Below are 16,312 nucleotides of genomic sequence, written 5' to 3'. Positions count from 1 at the left end.
TGGGCGGACAGCCACAGCCCGTGTTTTTCTCTTTCTGTAGTAAGTATAGTTCAAAAAGGAGGGAAACTAAACCCCAAACGCCAAAACCCTAAAATAACTCCCTCTCCTTTCTTATTTGTATAGTTTTTATTGTATAGATGGACTAACATCTCTTCTTTACTTAATTTTTCATATCTTGTCCTTCCTTGCTCTTTTCACTTTCTCAATAAGCGTTTTATTGGTTGGTTCTTGTTTCTGGGTTTCAACCTCCACACCTTTCTATGGCTAGGCTTCTTCGAAACGCTTCTTTGCTTAAACGTGCTCTCTTAGCACCGCAGGTAACATTTTTTTTTTTTTTTTTCTTTCTTTTAAAACCCTTTTCTATTTTGTGTGTTTATGTTTTCTTTGGTCTCTGCTATGGTTTAACAAAAGAAATTGTTTGTGACGCGAGAAAGCAAGAACTGCTGCTTTTGACTTTAATACATGTCAATGATGAGTCTTTTTTACCTATGAGAAAACATATTATAACTTTTCACTATTTCTTATTTATTTATTAGGATTTGCAGGGACTTAAGGGAGGAATGTTGGGAGTTTCTTCTCAGTTTTGTAACTATTCCTCTAAAGGTGCGAATTCCTCTGTTGCTCGCTTTTCATTTTCTCATATTTACAAGATCATAATCTAGGTTTTTCTGTTAACATGTTATTTGCAAGATAAACTTAGGCTGTATGCATAGTTTTAATACACTTAAAATTGGAGATGCTAATTGAAGAAACTAAATGTGTTATATGACAACTATGCTATGGTCAGTGCACATGGAAATAAAAAAAATAGTGATGGAGTTGAGACGGTTTGGGTTGGTAAANCACTTTACAAGTCCACAACTGGGGCCCTTTACATCGGCACTGGTGTAAATTTGGGCGGACAGCCACAGCCCGTGTTTTTCTCTTTCTGTAGTAAGTATAGTTCAAAAAGGAGGGAAACTAAACCCCAAACGCCAAAACCCTAAAATAACTCCCTCTCCTTTCTTATTTGTATAGTTTTTATTGTCTAGATGGACTAACATCTCTTCTTTACTTAATTTTTCATTTCTTGTCCTTCCTTGCTCTTTTCACTTTCTCAATAAGCGTTTTATTGGTTGGTTCTTGTTACTGGGTTTCAACTTCCACACCTTTCTATGGCTAGGCTTATTCGAAACGCTTCTTTGCTTAAACGTGCTCTCTTAGCACCGCAGGTAACATTTTTTTTTTTTTTTTCTTTCTTTTAAAACCCTTTTCTATTTTGTGTGTTTATGTTTTCTTTGGTCTCTGCTATGGTTTAACAAAAGAAATTGTTTGTGACGCGAGAAAGCAAGAACTGCTGCTTTTGACTTTAATACATGTCAATGATGAGTCTTTTTTACCTATGAGAAAACATATTATAACTTTTCACTATTTCTTATTTATTTATTAGGATTTGCAGGGACTTAAGGGAGGAATGTTGGGAGTTTCTTCTCAGTTTTGTAACTATTCCTCTAAAGGTGCGAATTCCTCTGTTGCTCGCTTTTCATTTTCTCATATTTACAAGATCATAATCTAGGTTTTTCTGTTAACATGTTATTTGCAAGATAAACTTAGGCTGTATGCATAGTTTTAATACACTTAAAATTGGAGATGCTAATTGAAGAAACTAAATGTGTTATATGACAACTATGCTATGGTCAGTGCACATGGAAATAAAAAAAATAGTGATGGAGTTGAGACGGTTTGGGTTGGTAAATTTCATCAGTATTTTAATGTTTGCAATAATAGACTACACTCTATCTTAGAAGTTGTGGAATTTTTATTTATGGTAATAGTGCCTTCAAGTCTTTACTTGCATATAGTGTTTTATTTACTTCATATTTTTAATTTTTCCACATATGGTTTGTTGTATCCTGGTAGTAGTGTCAGAGTATTTTTGTGGTGTATGATGCTGGAGCTTGATCATTGGTTAAAAATAATGTGGCGGCTGTTTTTTCTGTTTGCATTAAGTTTAAGGTGATGATAATAAACGTTCTATCCATTTGAAGGTAAGAAGAAATCCAAGTCAGATGGAAGTGACTCCAGTGAAGAGAATCTGTCGAAGAAAGAGCTTGCCTTACAGCAAGCTTTGGATCAGATTACTAGTTCATTTGGGAAAGGATCAATTATGTGGCTTGGTCGGTCTGTATCTTCTAGACATGTTCCAGTGGTGTCCACGGGTTCTTTTGCATTGGATTTAGCACTAGGAACTGGCGGGCTCCCAAAGGTATGTCACAAAATTTTGCTTTATGAAATAACTGCCCAGTTTATGCAAATGCATAGGTCTCAGCTCCTGAAGGTTAATAAATATGGGACGATATTCTTAATAATTTTGTAATTAATAAAATCTCAATGTCGGTTAAAGAATACATAACCTGTTTGCTAGTTTTGCTTCTTACACCATCTTCCTGCCTCATTCTGTTTTGCACTTATTAGCAGCTAGTCAATGCCTTGTGCATCATTTTTCTGAAAATGAGTTACTTAAAAAAAACAAAAAGGAGAAATTTGAAAGTATTGCTATCTTTTAGCGTATGGATTTGGTAGGTTTTGTTTATACATTTTGTCAAATGCTTGACTCCGTGACTTCCTGTTAAAATTGAGAGTGTGAGACAGAGTTCATTTCATATTCACTTTGCAATGTATGTTGCTTATAATGACAACCCAGATATTACTTAGCAATATGTATTGGCTGCTTATGACATTTCTTTCTTGATAATTATCTTTGAAGGGACGTGTTGTGGAGATTTATGGTCCAGAGGCTTCTGGAAAAACAACTCTTGCACTACATGTAATTGCTGAGGCACAAAAACAAGGAGGTTGCTTAAATTTGAATTACTTCTTGTTGATTTCATCAGTATTTATAATAGCTCAAGTATCTCGTTGATTATATACTTCCTATTATATATGTTGTCAAAATAGGATTAGCAATTGGATGAGAATTTGTGCTGATTAAGTTTTCATGTTGCATGGAAGGCTTGCTTTCTGTATTGACTGTTACATTTTATTATAAAAAGTGATTTATTCTGTAAAGAACATATCCAATCCTTGTTAGGATGGATTTTTAAGCGTCTTATTACATTTTTAGATTCTGGTTTGTGTTCTTATAAATTTAACAATATGGGGGTTCATGGAATAACCATTCAGGGATTTGGGACTTGAAAGAAATGGATATTAGAATGTTTCTGTTTTATATACTTTTGGCTTTGACTTCCCCAAGATGCTGATAAATTTTTCTCTTGCCATTTCAATGCAGGTTATTGTGTTTTTATTGATGCTGAGCATGCTCTTGATTCATCATTAGCTGAGGCTATTGGAGTAAACACACAGAATTTGCTTCTTTCACAACCTGATTGTGGTGAACAAGCTCTGAGTCTTGTGGATACCCTGATCCGAAGTGGTTCTGTTGATGTAGTTGTTGTTGACAGTGTAAGCAAGATGTTATATTGGTGCATTTTTTTTTTTTTTTTTTTTTCTCTTGTGAATAATCTGGATTAGGTTAATTATTGTTGATGGTAGGTGCTGGAATATGTTTTATATGCCTTAATGAGATTGGCTTTTCTTTTGTTTGTGCATTTTCACTTAGACTGCTTCTTGGGCAATGCTTATATCGTCTCTTGATTTTTTTTGNTTGTATCCTGGTAGTAGTGTCAGAGTATTTTTGTGGTGTATGATGCTGGAGCTTGATCATTGGTTGAAAAAATAATGTGGCGGCTGTTTTTTCTGTTTGCATTAAGTTTAAGGTGATGACAATAAACGTTCTATCCATTTGAAGGTAAGAAGAAATCCAAGTCAGATGGAAGTGACTCCAGCGAAGAGAATATGTCGAAGAAAGAGCTTGCCTTACAGCAAGCTTTGGATCAGATTACTAGTTCATTTGGGAAAGGATCAATTATGTGGCTTGGTCGGTCTGTATCTTCTAGACATGTTCCAGTGGTGTCCACGGGTTCTTTTGCATTGGATGTAGCACTGGGAACTGGCGGGCTCCCAAAGGTATCTCACAAAATTTTGCTTTATGAAATAACTGCTCAGTTTATGCAAATGCATAGGTCTCAGCTCCTGAAGGTTAATAAATATGGGACGATATTCTTAATAATTTTGTAATTAATAAAATCTCAATGTCGGTTAAAGAATACATAACCTGTTTGCTAGTTTTGCTTCTTACACCATCTTCCTGCCTCATTCTGTTTTGCACTTATTAGCAGCTAGTCAATGCCTTGTGCATCATTTTTCTGAAAATGAGTTACTTAAAAAAAACAAAAAGGAGAAATTTGAAAGTATTGCTATCTTTTAGCGTATGGATTTGGTAGGTTTTGTTTATACATTTTGTCAAATGCTTGACTCCGTGACTTCCTGTTAAAATTGAGAGTGTGAGACAGAGTTCATTTCATATTCACTTTGCAATGCATGTTGGTTATAATGACAACCCAGATATTACTTAGCAATATGTATTGGCTGCTTATGACATTTCTTTCTTGATAATTATATTTGAAGGGACGTGTTGTGGAGATTTATGGTCCAGAGGCTTCTGGAAAAACAACTCTTGCACTACATGTAATTGCTGAGGCACAAAAACAAGGAGGTTGCTTAAATTTGAATTACTTCTTGTTGATTTCATCAGTATTTATAATAGCTCAAGTATCTCGTTGATTATATACTTCCTATTATATATGTTGTCAAATAGGATTAGCAATTGGATGAGAATTTGTGCTGATTAAGTTTTCATGTTGCATGGAAGGCTTGCTTTCTGTATTGACTGTTACATTTTAATATAAAAAGTGATTTATTCTGTAAAGAACATATCCAATCCTTGTTAGGATGGATTTTTAAGCGTCTTATTACATTTTTAGATTCTGGTTTGTGTTCTTATAAATTTAACAATATGGGGGTTCATGGAATAACCATTCAGGGATTTGGGACTTGAAAAAAATGGATATTAGAATGTTTCTGTTTTATATACTTTTGGCTTTGACTTCCCCAAGATGCTGATAAATTTTTCTCTTGCCATTTCAATGCAGGTTATTGTGTTTTTATTGATGCTGAGCATGCTCTTGATTCATCATTAGCTGAGGCTATTGGAGTAAACACACAGAATTTGCTTCTTTCACAACCTGATTGTGGTGAACAAGCTCTGAGTCTTGTGGATACCCTGATCCGAAGTGGTTCTGTTGATGTAGTTGTTGTTGACAGTGTAAGCAAGATGTTATATTGGTGCATTTTTTTTTTTTTTTTTTTTCTCTTGTGAATAATCTGGATTAGGTTAATTATTGTTGATGGTAGGTGCTGGAATATGTTTTATATGCCTTAATGAGATTGGCTTTTCTTTTGTTTGTGCATTTTCACTTAGACTGCTTCTTGGGCAATGCTTATATCGTCTCTTGATTTTTTTTGTTTTGATAGAAATATTGGTTCTTCCACTGCAAGGTGACATAAATGTTGGATGTCCTTCTTAAGTTAAATGTTCTTTAGATGAGATAATCTAAATCATCCAACTTTTGATTATTTGTTTGGAAGCAAGTTCTTATTTACTTTTTGCTGTTCTGCTCTGGTTTTGATCCTGTATCTTTGATGACAGGTGGCAGCTTTAGTGCCTAAAGGTGAACTTGATGGTGAGATGGGTGATGCTCACATGGCAATGCAAGCTAGATTGATGAGTCAGGCACTTCGGAAATTGAGCCATTCTTTATCATTATCACAGACCATATTAATTTTTATAAATCAGGTTTCAAATTTTAATCTTCATTAAAATTGAAGAGTTTTGAGGTTATCTATATTCATCTCTTTCTAAATTACATGTTTGTTGTCCTAAAATTTTAAAGCTCTACTTTCCTACTTAGTTAATACCGAATTTCTTGAATCTTGTCGAGTTAGTGAAGGTCTATTATTACAATTTCTGGTTTTCAAGTTTATACCAAGTATTTTGGATTTCTTTCATGCTTTCTTTCTTTTTTTCATTCTGAATTTCTACATAGAGACTTCAAGTGGTGGGTGAACAAAGCCTGATGGCTGTCTGATATGGCTCAATTTTGGAACTTGGCTTGACAGCATTGGAAGCATGAACCTAAGGCCTTGGGGCCCATCCTTGAGATAGCAATATGTTTCTTGTTTCTACCTTCCTCTCGTTAGAAACAATTTGAGCCATGTTTTCTTAGCTTTCTTGTTACCTTGTCAGCAAAGTTGTCTTATTTATGAGCATTATCATGTATGTGTAGCCACTTTGGAGTGTTTTTTTTAGGGTCACTGAAATGTGCTTTAATACTGCTGAAATCTAAAGTTTGTTTCTCTTATTAAAGCAATAAATGATTTGACTTTCTGATGACATCAATGCCAGGTGAGGGCAAAGCTCTCTACTTTTGGAGGCTTTGGTGGGCCCACTGAAGTTACATGTGGTGGTAATGCCTTGAAGTTTTATGCTTCAGTTCGCTTAAATATTAAGAGAATAGGGCTTGTCAAGAAGGGTGAAGAGGTAAAAACCTTCATTCCCCCCCTCCCCTTCTTCTCTCTCTCTTTCCTATACATCCATGAGTTTGGACATTGACAAAAAGGTTTTTGTGATAATTTTTATGTTTTTAATCTAAAACCTGAAGATGTCAAAAAACTTATGTTTTGTGACGCTATAATATCTGTTTTTGGTGTAATGGTTCACCTGCTTTCATTTTGCTGAAAGATATGAAGATACTAAATCAACATATTAGTCCCTTTTGTGGTCAAAATTCTGTTGAGAAACTCATTTGCATATAAGCCAGAAGTAAATCTTCCCCGATCCTGCAAGGGCAGAAAGAATTATATGCACTGGCACTTCCAGTTGCTGGATAACACCAAAAGTATGGTTTATTATTATTATTTTTTGGGTAAATGTGGTAATTGTATAAAAGAATCAAATAATACATTTTAGGGGACCTCTATCAAATAATACATTTTAGGGGAAAGAGGTCCCCTGCCATCGAAATCTTGGACAGGCCCAAGATTTAAAAAACTATACCAAACCCAAAATATTCACAAGGATGTACAAGCGTATCCACAAAAGTATGGTTTATTGTAACAAATTTCTGTGGGCATTTGGATTGAGACCTCACTTTTGCCACCCCTGCATGTTTGTCAGGCATGAGAGTATTCGCATTTAGAATGTTGTCCTCATTGAAGGATTTCTCTGCTCTTCAATGTGACTAGTAATTAATTGGTCCAGTATCTTGTGATCAGATCAATCTATATTTATATTTTTCTAGAGATGCTTTGTCAAATATAGCACAGCTACAAATGAAGGGCTGGTGATTTGACACATTTATAAGAAGTAAATGCTACACATACAAATTGATGGGTTCTTTTACAAGATTGTCACATAATATTTTTTTAATTTGTTTGATTTCGTTTTGTTTTCACTTTGCTAATTACATCATGTTACATTAGGTTATATTGATAGTTTGTGTCTATAGTTTCGTTTATTATTATATTTCTTGTTAAGGTAGATCATTTTATAGTGTATGTTCATGGTGTAAAGCATCTGTTTCATATTTTTGCATTTTGCAGACTGTTGGAAGTCAAGTACAGGTAAAGATTATTAAGAACAAACTTGCCCCTCCATTTAAAACTGCCCAGTTTGAGCTGGAGTTTGGCAAGGGGATATGCCGAGAAGCAGAGATCATTGACTTGGCTCTAAAACATAAATTCATAACCAAGTCTGGTTCATTCTTTGGTCTTAATGGTCAGAGTTTTCATGGTAAGGATGCCTTTAAAAGGTTTCTGTCTCAGAATGATAGTGTGAGGGAAGAACTTGTGACAAAGCTCAAAGAGAAGCTTCAAATTTCTGACAAGGAACCAGAGGCTGGGGCTACTGAAGATATAGTTACACCTGATAGTACTGATGAGGAAGCAGTAACTGCAGTTGAAGCTTAGGGGTACAAATGTCTTAACATGGAAGCTCTCCTCCTCATTTCTTGGGTGGGGTTCATTATTCTATGGGATCTGCAGTTGCCTCCTGATTCATTAGTTGCATGTGGGAGTTTTGAATTTCAGAGATGAGACAGTGAAGGCCTTTTGCTCATAACTGCATGCTATCCTGCTTATGATGAATTGCTTAAGTTTGCGACTGATAGTCTTTGTAAGTTGGATGTGTCAGTGTTATATATACCAGGTCATTTAGTGAATGAAAGTTTTGTGGGCCAGGAGCGACTTGGGAGAAAGCAGGCAATTGTCCAAATTTTCAAGAGTCATCTTCATTACTAATTGTTAAATGTTAGCTACATTTTGTATGTTGTGAAATAGTAATGGAAATTGCAAGTCATAAAAACAATCTTATTCCTTTTGTATTTTCCCGTGCTGATGGCATTCTTTCTTGTCATTGCATTCTACAGCAATTTCGTTGAATTATTATACGCATATGAACAACGACCGTGTAAGAGTAACAGAGAATGCATTTGCTCCTTTTAGGAGTTGCATATATTTGTTTAAAAATATCTTTCCGATGAACATGGAGTATCATGTTTCCAATTCCATGTGATGTGGTGAGACAATACCAGAATCTTACCATGTCTGTCATTACAGTTATGACTTACATATTGATTCATATAGTTGGCCAAATTAGTATCTGATAGACCTCCCATTAAGCATGTTTACCAATACAAAGGGCGTAAGGGACAGAAAGGGGTTAAGAGTGTGAGGTGACTTGCTGTAGGTTGTTAGAGAAGTGGTTACAGCCACGTATGAGAAGGGAATCGAAGTTGTTAGGGGAATAGGTAGTCATGAAGGTAGTATAAATAAAGGGTCTGTTTTGGTGAATGACACAGATCAAATAGTGTCATGGTGGGAGGCCCCTAGCTCCTCGAATTACTGGGATCTATCTGTTGAGTTATCAAATATTTTGGTTGTTCTTTTACATTCTCTAGTAATATAATTGGTTCAGACTTGCTTGAGTGAATATATTCTGTTATCTTGGGCTGTTTGTGCTGTTGTTTGTTATCAGTGTAGGGAGTCTTATCAAGTGGTATCAGAGCTTCGTTCGGATAATGGTTAAATCGAAGATGGAGAACAGAGTTGAAGGTTTGGAAAAAGGGATGGGGAACGTTGAGAAAGAAATGAGAACTGTAAGGGAAGAGCTAGGGAGTATTAAGGGGTACTTATCAGAGTTGCGCGAGTGGATGAGACGAAGGGAAGAGAGGGATGCAAATCTGAATAACGATAAAGGGGAGGCATCTAACTCTGATCCTGCAACTAGTAGGGGAAGTGATAAGAACAAGGGGGGAGAGAACTTGAAAGTTAAAAAATTAGAACTACCCATATTCAATGGGGAAGATCCGTATGGATGGACATTCAGAGCTGACCGGTATTTTTCGATGAATCAATATGAGGAAGGAGAAAAAGTGGCAGTAGCCGTAGTGTGTATGGAAGGTCGTGCCCTGAATTGGTATCAGTGGGTAGAGTCCAGAGCACCTATTGGTTCGTGGACAGAATTTAAGACGGCAATGGTAGAGAGATTTAGACCATCATTTAAAGGATCAGCTTACGAGGCCCTAGTAGCTTTGAAGCAGACTGGTACAGTGACAGAGTACAGGGAAAATTTTGAAGCTCACGCAGCTCCTTTGCATGAGGTAGGGGAAGATATACTGATGGGGGTATTTTCAAATGGGTTAAAAGAAGAAATCAGGGCTAAAATTCGTCTAACCCAACCCATGTCCCTATTTGAATTGATAGACCAGGCCCATCGTGTGGAGGAAAGAAATTGGGTCTTAGACAAAAATAGACCCAGGTTTGTTAAAGCCCAAGGACACAAGCTGGACTCTTACACTAGGGTCACCCCAAGCCCAAGCCCAAACCCAAGCCAAGAACCCATTCGCCCAAATTGGACTAACCCAACACGAAATCCAGATTCAGTTCACCCATTTTCCCTAAATCGATTTCACGACAGAAATCGATTTAGCGACGTGACGACGCAGAACTTTCGCGGGGATACTTTCTGGCGAATGTCCGACGCTGAGCTGCAGCAAAAACGAGAAGAGGGCCTTTGTTTCCGCTGTGATGAGAAATACGAATCCAACCATCGCTGTCGGAGCAAATCAATCCAGATCCTGTTGGTCATCGACGACGAAGTGATCGAAAACGACAAAAGCACGTTTGAACCTATCTCAGAAAACGACGAAGAAGGTAATCTCGTGGCCCTATCTATGCACTCAATCGTTGGGGTAACCACCGATAAAACCTTAAAGTTGAAAGGAGTGATTGGAAGTACAGAGGTGATTATGCTAGTGGACAGTGGGGCTTCCCACAATTTCATTTCGCATGACTTGATGCGAAAATTAGGTTTAGCAGTGGAAAAGGGAAAATCGTTTGGAGTGATGGTAGGAAATGGGTTTACTGTCAGAGGGGAGGAAATTTGTAGGGGAGTAAAATTGAGGTACGGGGATGAAGTTGCCACAATATTTTCATGTGAGTTGGGGGGGGGGGGGAGGGGGGGGGGGGGGGGGCGGCGCAGATGTCGTACTAAGGGTTTCCTAGCTCAGTACGTTGGGTGATGTGTGTGCAAACTGGAGGAATCTGACAATGGCCTTTATTAGTGAAGGAAATAGGGTGGTTTTACAAGGGGATCCATTATTAGTCAAGACGGTTGTGTCCTTAAAAGCAATGATGAAATCCCTACAGCAGGAGGATGCGGGATATGTGATTGAGTTTTGTTCCATTGGGGTCAAGGAAGAAGAAGCAGAGGAACCTATGGACCTGGCAGTAGCAGCAGTTGTCAATTAGTTTAGCCATCTGTTTGAACAGCCTACTCCACTCCCACCCAAGAGACCCATTGATCATGCCATAGTCTTAGCAGCCAATGCCAAACCTCCTAACATTCGCCCATACAAATACTCCTACTCCCAAAAAAATGAAATAGAAAAGTTGGTGGCTGAGATGCTGGTGGCAGGGATAATACAACTCAGCACTAGTCCCTTTGCTAGTCCTGTATTGTTGGTTAAGAAAAAAGACGGAAACTGGCATTTTTGTGTGGACTACAGGGCCTTAAGTAACATCACTATACCCGACAAGTTCCCAATTCCCTCCATTTACGAACTGTTGGATGAACTATCAGGGGCAGCCATTTTCACGAAATTGGACCTCAAATCCGCCTACCACCAGATTAGGATGAAAGAGGAGGATGTTCCCAAAACAGCTTTTAGGACACACGAAGGGCATTATGAATACCTGGTCATGCCCTTCGGATTAACCAATGCCCATTCCACCTTCCAAGCTTTGATGAATACCATATTTAAACCAGTCTTGCGGAAATTCATACTTGTGTTTTTTGACGACATCTTTATTTACAGTCTTGATTTGAAGACTCACCTAAGCCACATGAGACATGCTTTTCAGATCCTCACCCAACATTAATTGGTAATCAATTACAAGAAGTGTATGTTTGGCCGACAGAGATTGGAGTATTTGGGTCATTTAATTTCAGCGAAAGGGGTAGAAGCTGATCCACAGAAGATTGATTCAATGCTGAATTGGCCCGTCCCATGCACAATCAAAGGATTACGGGGGTTTTTGGGTTTGACTGGATACTATCACCGTTTTATGCAGAATTATGGCTTAATCGCACAACCGTTAACACAGTCGTTGCGAAAGGACTCTTTTGCATGGGATGACCAAGCACAACAGGCCTTTGAAACTATTAAAAGGGCAATGACTTCAGTTCCGGTGCTGGCAGTTCCTGATTTCACTCTTTCGTTTGAGGTACACACAGACACATCAGGTTAGGGAATTGGAGCTGTCCTGGTCCAGAATCAACGACTCATTGCATTCATCAGCCAAGCCTTCCCCTACCAAGCCCGACAGAAATCAGCATACGAGAGGGAGCTGATGGCCATTGTGTTCGCTGTCCACAAATGGAGCCATTACTTAAGTGGACGCAAATTTATCATTAAATCTGACCAGCACAGTCTACAGTTTCTGACGGATCAGCGGGTTAAAACACCTGAACAACAGAAATGGATTTCCAAGCTCTTAGGATTCTCCTTTGAAATCCACTACCAACCGGGAAACTCAAACCAAGTGGTTGATGCATTGTCGAGACGCGGAGAGGGTGCTGAATTAGTAGCCATTTCGGTAGTACAACTTTCAGAATGAGATGAGTTAGCGACTGAAGCATAGCAAGACCCAAAGCTACAAGCAATCATCCAAGACCTTCTTTTTGACCCTACCAGTCATCCTTTGTATGGTTTTTGCCGTGGCTGTCTCATATACAAAAACAAGTTGGTTTTGCCCAGAAATTCGAAGTTCATTCCTAAACTTTTAGATGAGTTTCACAGCAGCCGGGAAGGGGGCCATTCAGGCTTTTTCAGGACATATAAGAAGCTAATGAATATTGTATTTTGGGACGGTATTAAGAGGGATGTGCAGGAGTATGTCCAACGGTGTTCCATTTGCTAATCACATAAATATTCTGCTCTCAAACCAGCAGGTCTTCTTTAGCCCTTACCCATTCGATCCCAGGTTTTTGAAGATATCAACATGGACTTCATTGGAGGATTACCAAAAGCAAAAGGACAGGATACCATAATGGTTGTAGTGGACCGACTCACTATATACAGCCACTTTATTCCGCTGTGTCACCCCTACAGCACTAAGGATGTTGCAGCCATTTTTGTCTCTGGTATTGTACAACTCCACGGTTTTCCCAAGTCTATAGTTTCGGACCGCGATAGGATTTTTATCAGCAACTTCTGGCAGGAACTTTTCAAGGCCGCTGGCACTTCGCTAAAGTTCAGTTCGGCATATCACCCCCAAACCGATGGCCAAACGGAAGTGGTCAACCGATGTTTAGAAACTTACTTGCGATGTTTTTGTAGTTCGCAGCCAAAACAGTAGGCTAAGTGGCTGTCCTGGGCAGAATATTAGTACAATACCTCACATCACAGCTCCATTAAAATGACCCCCTTTAAAGCACTCTACGGCAGGGATCCACCCACTCTCCTCAAGTTTTCAGATTACCCCTCCTCGGTGGAAGAAGTCAACTAGCAAATGGTTGCCCGAAATTCCATATTGGCTGAACTAAAGCATAACTTGTCTGTAGCTCAAGCACAAATGAAGGAAACTGCTGACCTCCGTCGTCGGGATATTAATTTTCAACCAGGGGACCAGGTATATTTGAAACTCCAACCGTACCGTTTCAAGTCCTTGGCCAAAAAACTGAATGAAAAACTCAGCCCTCGATTTTATGGGCCTTTCCCCATACTAGAGAAGATTGGGCAGGTGGCTTACAGGTTAGAGCTGCCTCCTACGGCCAGAATTCATCCCGTCTTTCACATCTCTCAACTGAAACGCAGCTTGCACCCTTCAGTACCCATCCAACCCCTGCCATCCTGCCTCACTGAGGATATGGAACTCCTTGTTCAACTAGAATCGTTGTTAGCTGTCTGCACTTTATTAAATGGCTCTCGGGAAGTACTTATCAAATGGAAAGACTTAGCTCTTTTTGAAGCATCATGGGAGGCTTATGATGTGATCTAGCAGCAATTCCCTCATTTCCACCTTGAGGACAAGGCGGCTCTCCATGTGGGGGGGGGGGGGGGTATTGATAGACCTCCCATTAAGCATGTTTACCAATACAAAGGGCATAAGGGACAGAAAAGGGTTAAGAGTGTGAGGTGCCTTGCTGTAGGTTGTTAGAGAAGTGGTTACAACCATGTATGAGAAGGGAATCAAAGTTGTTAGGGGAATAGGTAGTCATGAAGGTAGTATAAATAAAGGGTCTGTTTTGGTGAATGACATAGATCAAATAGTGTCATGGTGGGAGGCCCCCAGCTCCTCGAATTGCTGGGATCTATCTGTTGAGTTATCAAATATTTTGGTTGTTCTTTTACATTCTCTAGTAATATAATTGGTTGAGACTTGCTTGAGTGAATATATTCTGTTATCTTGGGCTGTTTGTGCTGTTGTTTGTTATCAGTGCAGGGAGTCTTATTAGTATCCATGTTTCAGACGAATTATTGAAAATGGTTAACGAATATATTAATTGTGCCTTTTTTATCGAATTCCACATGAAATAAAACTGATAATGGTTTAGAGTAATACGACACTTACAAAGAAATTTTACAAAGATCTGCATACAAAATGATGTAGTAAAAAATGAATGGAAGAGTGAATTTAATAAGTTTGACTTTTTGTTTTACTCTTCTAATTATTTTTTGCCACCTCACTTTGTATGAAAATCTTTGTAAATATAGTATTATTGAATGGGTTATGCTACTTTCATTTCATGGGGTCTCAATGTTCTTTGCAGATCTCATAATCGGTGTCTTGCAAGCTACTACAAGATTTGGATATTGACAGGTTATGAATATTCTTCTTGTGTCCGAGTCCTTTCTGATGTGCTCCCTGTCTTGCAGCATAGCACGGCCTTTCTACTGCCGCTAACTGCCCAAGGAACCTGAATCCTCGAATTCAATGAATTATCTTAGTTGGTAATTGTCAGCATGTAAATGTGGACCCATTGCTTTAGAAAATTATCAAGATTTGGATACGTGTTCAGAAGAAAATTTTACTAAATTTCCAGAAGTGGGTCCTCTAGCTTTTTGAACCTGGACAGAGTTGGTGGTCTCAAGCCAGCCATTAAAAGGAAAATTTACAAGAATAACTGATGCATTGTTTTGAGACCGCTTTTTTTTCTTTCTCAACTTTTGGAGCTCATAAGTACCAAAAATTGATGATCAAGTTCAAGCCTGGAAGGTTGAAAAAGGTGATATGGACCATTATCACGAATTCTTCTGACTCACTCTTAATATAATATGATATATGAATAAGAATTTTAAACTTAACTCCACATACTAATCGTTGAATTTTATATTCTTGGCCAACTCGCATGCGTCCCTACATATTACTATTCAATTCATGTGAGATTTATATTCTTAATTGCAAATATTATTATATGAATGCAAGAAGAACAGAAACATAGTATATAAATAATATGTTTTAAATGCATCCAGAAACAAGGCAATTGATTCAGCAACTTTCCGACAAAATTTTAGATGCAATTGATTCAAATGGTCATGGAATGATGGAAGAGACAAAGAGTGCAAATTTTTTTTGATGTTCTGGACTTGTGGGTATGGGCTGTGTTTATAGAAATTAAAGTAATGAAAGAGTTGACATATTTACTTCAATGTAATTTTTCCAATGCGAGATGTCATATGCATCAACTTTTTCTTAAAGGACTACACTCGCAGTACTACCTATACGGCCGCCTTATTTGACTTTTAAGTTTTAATGCGGTCACAGTTGTGGGACAAATTTGATTAAGACATACGATATTTGCATCCATAAACAACATAAAGCTCATTGTAAGAGTACTACTTGTAGAATAATTGGAGGCTGGAGATTTAATGGTTAAAACTCCAAGCTGCCATTAAACAATTGTATGGATATATTAACCCAAAATGGTTGTTCTGATGGTCAAGATACTTGCTCATTTTATTGAGTTCTTCAATTCAAATCTTGAGGTCATTTATCATAATAATATTATGATTTATTTGATCATTCAAATTTATAGGGTGTTCAATGAATCTTGAGAATTAGTTGAGGTATGAACAAACTGATCTAGACACTTTAGCTACCCCTCTACAAAAAAAAAAAAAAAAATATATGAATATATTATTGTTAATAAGACAATTGAGTTATATTAAATTCGTGCTTATGGTTGTTAAAGGTTGTTACATTTGTAGAAGCAAGCAAGCATGTAAAGTATATAAACCCCTATTAAGCTTTGATAATTTGACTTAAAAGTAGGTAATGATTTGTGATTCATTGATCAGATATTTTTCTCAATTATTTTAACAATTTTGCTTGTAAAATAATAGCCCTATAAACATGTTTCTTTTTTCAATCAAGTTAGAGATTCTATGTTTACATAACAACAAGGCATTATTTAATCTAACACAGATTAAAATAACATGAAATAAAAATGGTCAATCTTCCAAATTGGGTTGTCAAATTAATTAATAGATTGTATTTATTTAAGTGATACATGTGTGTTTGTTACTCACAAATATATATATATAACAACCAAAACAAAAGCATAGTCTTCGGATTCTTCAACAGAGAAAATATCAGTCAAAACCGCCGCCTGAAGGGCCTTTTTGATTTTCCTTCGGAGGAAAAAAATGATCAACGAAGGATATACAGAATCTGATGTGAGGGGGTGGCCATTGTTTTGGAGACACATCGCCCATGGATTAATTAATATGAAATGAATTAAACCATGAAAAAGACATTGGGTTTGGTGGGGTGATCTTATATTCTTGAATAAAAAGTGCATTCTTGACGT

The 16,312-nt window shown here is 37.6% G+C and overlaps 1 protein-coding gene across 3 annotated transcripts; it reads left to right on the top strand.

Moving 5' to 3' along the window:
• The first annotated feature begins 919 nt into the window (after positions 1-919).
• Positions 920-8,422, top strand: LOC116135251 (DNA repair protein recA homolog 3, mitochondrial). Of its 3 annotated transcripts, none has more exons than XM_031420946.1 (8): positions 920-1,211; positions 1,439-1,496; positions 2,028-2,245; positions 2,747-2,834; positions 3,272-3,444; positions 5,591-5,737; positions 6,347-6,481; positions 7,543-8,422. In XM_031420946.1, exons 1-8 carry the CDS (start codon positions 1,155-1,157, stop codon positions 7,906-7,908), a joined length of 1,242 nt encoding a protein of 413 aa, XP_031276806.1. In that variant the 5' UTR covers positions 920-1,154; the 3' UTR covers positions 7,909-8,422. The 3 variants fall into 3 exon arrangements, with proteins under 3 accessions (XP_031276806.1, XP_031276805.1, XP_031276807.1); XM_031420945.1 differs by having other exon boundaries at positions 1,430-1,496; XM_031420947.1 differs by lacking the exons at positions 920-1,211; positions 1,439-1,496; positions 2,028-2,245; positions 2,747-2,834; positions 3,272-3,444 and adding exons at positions 3,785-4,008; positions 4,510-4,597; positions 5,034-5,206.
• The last annotated feature ends 7,890 nt before the right edge of the window (positions 8,423-16,312 follow it).

The sequence above is a fragment of the Pistacia vera genome, unplaced genomic scaffold, assembly GCF_008641045.1.
Source record: "Pistacia vera cultivar Batoury unplaced genomic scaffold, PisVer_v2 Contig297, whole genome shotgun sequence".
Taxonomy (NCBI): domain Eukaryota; kingdom Viridiplantae; phylum Streptophyta; class Magnoliopsida; order Sapindales; family Anacardiaceae; genus Pistacia; species Pistacia vera.
The sequence above is the reverse complement of the archived record's forward strand: the minus strand, read 5'-3'. Positions and strand labels throughout refer to the sequence as shown.

Bases quoted from the DNA above. Each gene is read 5' to 3' on its own strand.
- LOC116135251 (XM_031420945.1), top strand. From the start codon at position 1,155: ATGGCTAGGCTTATTCGAAACGCTTCTTTGCTTAAACGTGCTCTCTTA. The intron at 3,445-5,590 runs GTAAGCAAGATG...CTTTGATGACAG, and splicing joins ATGTAGTTGTTGTTGACAGT to GTGGCAGCTTTAGTGCCTAA. The intron at 5,738-6,346 runs GTTTCAAATTTT...CATCAATGCCAG, and splicing joins TATTAATTTTTATAAATCAG to GTGAGGGCAAAGCTCTCTAC.